The following is a 7,470-nucleotide window of genomic DNA, read 5'->3' as shown; positions in this document are numbered from 1 at the left end:
TGTGTATTCATTTTGTTTTGAGAGTTAAAGGGTGTACACTACCAAATCAAATCCCATATGTGGCTAAAACTCCTACCTGCAGCGTATCAATCGACATAAACGTCACAGATATAATACTACCACAAATTGGGGGTCAAGCTGCTCGTTTCTGAGATAACGGGTAGCGTCTATGACTACCCTAGTTCTGCACAAAATTCGAGTACCTTTTTTTTACAGGTACCCCAAACATGTTACAAGCACAAGGCTACTTGACACATTTGTACTAGATGAATTAAAATTCATTCTTTTTCTTTTACCCAGATGAATCTATTATTTTTTACAACCAACACACTCACATTTATAACCAATCACAGGACTTGTGGTGCTCACTTCTCTATCAAAAGTTGGGTGCACCTCCAACTTTGACCCAGCCGGAAGTTATTTGGTTTAGTACTACCTTAAATCCTGCAAACAGGTCAGGACAGATGTAATGTCCAGGCGAGTGGCAGTCCTCCTATAGACAAAGCATGTGGCAGTGCTTCTTGTAAAAAGTTAAAACGCCCCTTTCCCACTACCTTGTGCAGATGTACTAATTTCGATTACAGCAGGCCCTGGGTCAGCATTAAGGCTTGTCCACTTGGTCGGGACAAGTTGCTTTGAGTATAGCACAAGATTTTTTTTTTTTTTTTTATTAACATCTTGTCCGAGGTTTAAGTCAAATGAAAATTTCAATTTATTGACACAATGATAAATTATAAACAACTTTTAAAATGCAGTGGTATGTTTGACACATAAATTGTTTTACAAAATAGATTTGTTTTTCTTCTTCTTCTTCTGTTTCAGGAGCTCTAAATCAATGGAATGTTAAGCTGTAATTATATTAAAATAATTATAAATGCATTAATGAATATGTACAGCTCTTTCACTGGACTAAAAAGATGATGGCGTGCTCAGAAAGAGAAAAAAAACCTGTTCAGTGAGATCTAAAGCCTGCGTTTTACCAAAGACCACTTAAATATTGGTTGGTTCTTTGAAGTAAAACATGTGGGACAAGATAGTACATTTTATTTCAGGTGGGACAAGTAATATGACAGACACTTGTCGGTTGACCAGTGGATATTGAGTATCAAATTTTAGTTAATTTCAAAGCACGCTTGCCTGCAATCAGTCCAGTTGAAAGTGACCGTAGAATGGTGTTACGACTGTGTCTTACAATGCATTCTAATGGTAGCAGTTTTGTTGTTAAGACTGTGTCTTGCAATGCATTCTAATGGTAGCGGTTTTGTTGTTAAGACTGTGTCGTGCAATGCATACTAATGGTAGCGGTTTTGTTGTTAAGACTGTGTCGTGCAATGCATTCTAATGGTAGCGGTTTAGTTGTTAAGACTGTGTCTTACAATGCATTCTAATGGTAGCGGTTTTGTTGTTAAGACTGTCTTAAAATGCATGCTAATGGTAGCGGTTTTGTTGTTAAGACTGTGTCTTACAATGCATACTAATAGTAGTTGTTTCATTGTTAAGACTATCTTACAATACATTCTAATGGTAGCGGTTTTGTTGTTAAGCCTGTGTCTTGCAATGCATTCTAATGGTAGCGGTTTTGTTATTAAGACTGTGTCTTGCAATGCATTCTAATGGTAGCGGTTTTGTTGTTAAGCCTGTGTCTTGCGATGCATTCTAATGGTAGCGGTTTTGTTGTTAAGCCTGTGTCTTGCGATGCATTCTAATGGTAGCGGTTTTGTTGTTAAGACTGTGTCTTGCGATGCATTCTAATGGTAGAGGCTTTGTTGTTAAGACTGTGTCCTGCAATGCATTCTAATGGTAGAGGCTTTGTTGTTAAGACTGTCATGCAATGCATTCTAATGGTGGCGGGTTTGTTGTTAAGACTGTGTCTTACAATGCATACTAATGGTAGCGGTTTTGTTGTTAAGACTGCGTCTTACAATGCATACTAATAGTAGTTGTTTCATTGTTAAGACTATATCTTACAATACATTCTAATGGTAGCGGTTTTGTTGTTAAGACTGTGTCTTGTAATGCATTATAATGGTAGCGGTTTTGTTGTTAAGACTGTGTCTTGCAATGCATTATAATGGTAGCGGTTTTGTTGTTAAGACTGTTTCTTGCAATGCGTTCTAATGGTAGCGGTTTTGTTGTTAAGACTGCGTCTTGCAATGCGTTCTAATGGTAGCGGTTTTGTTGTTAAGACTGCGTCTTGCAATGCGTTCTAATGGTAGCGGTTTTGTTGTTAAGACTGTCTTGCAATGCGTTCTAATGGTAGAGGCTTTGTTGTTAAGACTGTGTCTTGCAATGCATTCTAATGGTAGAGGCTTTGTTGTTAAGACTGTGTCTTGCAATGCGTTCTAATGGTAGCGGTTTTGTTGTTAAGACTGTGTCTTGCAATGCATTCTAATGGTAGAGGCTTTGTTGTTAAGACTGTGTCTTGCAATGCATTCTAATGGTAGCGGTTTTGTTGTTAAGACTGTGTCTTGCAATGCATTCTAATGGTAGCGGTTTTGTTGTTAAGACTGTGTCTTGCAATGCATACTAATGGTAGCGGTTTTGTTGTTAAGACTGTGTCTTGCAATGCATTCTAATGGTAGCGGTTTTGTTGTTAAGACTGTGCCCTGCAATGCATTCTAATGGTAGCGGTTTTGTTGTTAAGACTGTGCCCTGCAATGCATTCTAATGGTAGCGGTTTTGTTGTTAAGACCGTTTTGCAATGCATTCTAATGGTAGCGGTTTTGTTGTTAACACTGTGTCTTGTAATGCATTCTAATGGTAGCGGTTTTGTTGTTAAGACTGTGTCTTGCAATGCATTCTAATGGTAGCAGTTTTGTTGTTAAGACTGTGTCTTGCAATGCATTCTAATGGTAGCGGTTTTGTTGTTAAGACTGTGTCTTGCAATGCATTCTAATGGTAGCGGTTTTGTTGTTAACACTGTGTCTTGCAATGCATTTTAATGGTAGCGGTTTTGTTGTTAAGTCTGTATCTTGGAATGCATTCTAATGGTAGCAGTTTTGTTGTTAAGACTGTGCCCTGCAATGCATTCTAATGGTAGCGGTTTAGTTGTTAAGACTATGCCCTACAATGCATTCTAATGGTAGCGGTTTAGTTGTTAAGACTGTGTCTTGCAATGCATTCTAATGGTAGCAGTTTTGTTGTTAAGACTGTGCCCTGCAATGCATTCTAATGGTAGCGGTTTAGTTGTTAAGACTGTGTCCTACAATGCATTCTAATGGTAGCGGTTTTGTTGTTAAGACTGTGTCTTGCGATGCATTCTAATGGTAGCAGTTTTGTTGTTAAGACTGTGTCTTGCAATGCATTCTAATGGTAGCGGTTTTGTTGTTAAGACTGTGTCTTGCAATGCATTCTAATGGTAGCAGTTTTGTTATTAAGCCTGTTTCTTGCGTTTCAGATTCAAACACTGAGAGGCAATTAACGTATTCCGTTCCACTACTCATTTTTATGTGAGATTTTCTGTTTTTCCTATTTATTTTATTAATTTTAATTTCATTTTTTTGTTTTTGTTTGTTTTTTTGTGTGGGGGGGGGGGGTTGGGGGTAGGGGGGCTTTCATTGTTTATGGGGGTTTTGTTGTTGGGGAAGGGGTTTGGGGTGGAGGTTTTGATTTTTCTTTTGTTTTTTTTTTTTTTTGTTTTTTTTTTTTTTTTTTTCGTGTTTTTTTTTTCTGGGTTTTTGGTTTGTAAATATATAAAAAAAAAAAAAAAAAAAATTGGGGTGGGGGGTGGGGTGTTGCTTTTATGTTGTGGTTTATTTTTCATCAAAATTATATATATATATATATATATATATATATATATATATATATATATATATATATATGTATTATGTGGACTGTATACATATACATATACATATACATATACATATACATATACATATACATATACGTATATATTTATTTATTTATTTATCATCCATTAAAGGCTTTTGTAGGAGATATCTTTTATATAGTTGTGATCGAAATTTTTGGTATATGTCAATACACGTTAAGTGGCAATAAATTTGTCATGTATGAAGAGAGTATAAGCAAAATATTGGGGAAATATATCAAGTTTACCGATATACAACAAATGAATTTTATTCATGTATGCCTATACTATAGGCCTACTAACCTGTGCCAAGTGCCTGTGGCTAAACCTACCATAAGTGACGTCACGCTACTGCCGTTCTGCTAGTTAACAAGTCTACCGCTGACATTCAACCCACATTACTGACATTGTTTACAACTGTCGCAAATGAAAAGAATGATAATGGATGATAAAAAGAATACCCCCTCGTGTCTTGTGATATCATAATTTATCAGCACTCGTTGATAAAAGTATAAAATCCTCGGCAAGCTTCGGATTTCATACTTTTAGCAACTCGTGCTAATAAATTATGATATCACAAGACATTCGGGGAGTAACCTCTATATAGTAATAGTAGTAGTAGAAGTGGTGGTAGTAGTAGTAATAGTAGTAGTAGTGGTGGTAGTAGTAGTAGTAGTACTAGTAGTGATGTAGTAGTTGTAGTAATAATAGTAGTACTAGTAGTGGTGTAGTAGTAGTAGTGTAGTAGTAGTAGTGTAGTAGTAGCAGAGAAGTAGGTGTAGTAGTAGTAGTGGTGGTGTAGTAGTAGTAGTGTAGTAATAGCAGTAGTAGCAGTAGTAATAGTAGTAGTAGTAGCAGTAGTACTAGTAGTGGTGTAGTAGTAGTAGTAGTAGTAATAATAGTAGTAGTAGTAGCAGTAGTACTAGTAGTGGTGTCGTAGTAGTAGTAGAGTAGTGGTGGTGTAATAGTGTAGTAATAGTAGTAGTAGTAGTAATAATAGTAGGAGTACTAGTAGTAGTAGTAGTAGTATCACTTGTAGTAGTAGTAGTAGTAGTATCAGTTGTAGTAGCAGTAGGAGTAGTTGTAGTAGTAGTAGTAGTAGTAACAGTTGTTGTTGTAGTAGTAATAACAGTAGTAACAGGAGCAATAGTAGGTTTTCTTCTTATTTAAAGATTTTTAAAACAATTTTATTTCTAGTGTCATCATCATCCTGACGAACTGTTAGCACAAGTATCTTCAATCGGCTTTCCGCTGTGCCTTCTATACACGATAGACTCTAGGAATTTCACCCATTTTACTTTTAATGCCAATTTGATACCTAATTTGTTATATATATGTAAACAAACCAAAGCCCAGCAGATTTCATATATACTAATATGGTTGATCACCTAAAATGCTCAAATGACAATTCTGTATATATTTCTGTACACGGTGCTTTGTTGATAATGATGTTTTCGTAACAGAAGGTTACATGGTTCAGGGGTGGAAGCTGGATTTTTCTAGGGAGGGAGTGCAACGTTTAATGTAATGATGTAAGCAGTTTCACGAAAAATTATACCTTAAGGAGTGAAAAACAATTCCTGTTATGCCTTTATTTTTCACATTGTTAATAATCAATAAACCATAAAATACTCAGGTTTTGTTTCAAAACTGTGTCATGTGACCTGACGACCATCTTTAATGTGTGCTATTTGCTCCTGAGAAGAGAACCCAAATTGCACTGAAATCTTTTTTTCAAATATTATATGTCATTAAATTTGTGTGAATATGATAACGGTAAGTATTGCATATTTTGTTTCTAAGATCTTAACGGTAATTCTCCAGCAACACAAATTAATAAATTTGGAATAAATTTTTATGAATAAAAACTTGAACTTAAAGAATTACCTTGTTGCGTCAGTTACCTTTTGAAGCTTGTTTTTAATATTGCCAACCTACAGTGCTACTGCATATTATATGGGTTTTTTTATATTATCTTAGATGTCCCATGGGCACACCACATGGCAACATAATCTAAGTAGGCACACCAAGAATTAAAATTTGTTGGTAACTGACGTAACTCCCCAGTCAGTAACTGACGCAACACATTAACACATACATTATTTTCCATTGTTACATTTCTTCCAGGCATAATGTAAGATTGTGAAATGTGTTAATTCTCAAACTAGAGTGAGTGCTATAACAAATTTAACAATGAGTTTTATAAAAAATGTTTACTTTTACACTTGTAAGTTTTATAATTCCTTTCTTTTTTTTATCACATCTGTGTAAAACTGCAGAAAAAAAATAGTTTTCAAGAACTGCAAATACTGTCACCCCTTAGAAGGTAATCTAAAGATGTTTATTTCACTAAAGTGAAATAATAATGACTCGGTTAAAGAGACGTTCCAGAGGTTACTGCATTGTAAGATGTTTCCGACTAGTAAAATATGTCTACGATTAAACTTGCATATTAAATATATTTTCTTGCTTAGGGTATCAGTGTCTGTATATTCAATGTGTTTCTGGTCGTCTTAATATTTTTAAGAAGCCCAAACTGGATTTTGTCTTCAAATAATTTCGTACGTAGGAAAAAACAATATCTTAGGAAATAAGATGAAATTTAACCTAGTACAAATATTAGAACGATCAGAAACACAATCTGTGGGGTGGCCAGGGCCCAGCTCCCCCCCCCCCCTAAATTTTGCGATAGTTGTAATGTTATTATATATTAATTTTAATTTTTTTACGATCCCCCTTCAAACCACCCCAAAAGTTCCCTTGGCATTCCATCTCATGTTAATGAGGCCCCCCTAAATGGATTTTCGGGATCCGCCACTGCATTTATTTCTGTATATGAATTATACAGACATGAATAATGATATCAACATTAAGAAAAGAAGAAAAAAAAACAAGAAGAAAACAATACATGTTCTAATAGTTACAACATTCTAGCACAATTATAATTAATATACTAGAGACAATATTTAAGAAAACCTGGCCTCGGTGGCGTCGTGGCAGGCCATCGGTCTACAGGCTGGTAGGTACTGGGTTCGGATCCCAGTCGAGGCATGGGATTTTTAATCCAGATACCGACTCCAAACCCTGAGTGAGTGCTCCGCAAGGCTCAATGGGTAGGTGTAAACCACTTGCACCGACCAGTGATCCATAACTGGTTCAACAAAGGCCATGGTTTGTGCTATCCTGCCTGTGGGAAGCGCAAATAAAAGATCCCTTGCTGCCTGTCGTAAAAAGAGTAGCCTATGTGGCGACAGCGGGTTTCCTCTAAAAACAGTGTCAGAATGACCATATGTTTGACGTCCAATAGCCGATGATAACATAAAAAAATCAATGTGCTCTAGTGGCGTCGTTAAATAAAACAAACTTTACTTTATATTTAAGAAGTGACAATGTCATTAGGTAGGAGGCCTAGCAACTGAAAGTAGAAGACGTCTTTGTTCGAACATCTCATTGCTCTACTGCCCTATGATTGGAGCAATATGTGCTGGGCAGAGAAGTAGAAAGAATAGTTTCTCAGTGTCTGTTAATTGAATAAAGGTTGGGTTTTGTTGGTGGTGTTCTTGTTTTTATAATTTAGTATGTTTCTGCGTGTTGTATGGCCTCGACATTTGATTAAACAGTGTAGTTCATCTTTAACACCAGAGTTGCAGATTTTA

The 7,470-nt window shown here is 36.0% G+C and overlaps 1 protein-coding gene across 1 annotated transcript in view; it reads left to right on the top strand.

Moving 5' to 3' along the window:
- The window catches only part of LOC121387599, a 23,717-nt gene extending 18,268 nt beyond the window's left edge, over window positions 1-5,449 (top strand). Inside the window, exons 3-4 of the mRNA XM_041518759.1 lie at window positions 3,398-3,449; window positions 5,012-5,449. Of these exons, the coding sequence (XP_041374693.1) occupies window positions 3,398-3,449; window positions 5,012-5,039 (80 nt within the window). The 3' untranslated portion in view covers window positions 5,040-5,449. The remainder of the gene's footprint in view (window positions 1-3,397; window positions 3,450-5,011) is intronic.
- The last annotated feature ends 2,021 nt before the right edge of the window (window positions 5,450-7,470 follow it).

This window comes from Gigantopelta aegis, chromosome 13, assembly GCF_016097555.1.
Source record: "Gigantopelta aegis isolate Gae_Host chromosome 13, Gae_host_genome, whole genome shotgun sequence".
NCBI lineage: Eukaryota > Metazoa > Mollusca > Gastropoda > Neomphalida > Peltospiridae > Gigantopelta > Gigantopelta aegis.
The sequence above is the reverse complement of the archived record's forward strand: the minus strand, read 5'-3'. Positions and strand labels throughout refer to the sequence as shown.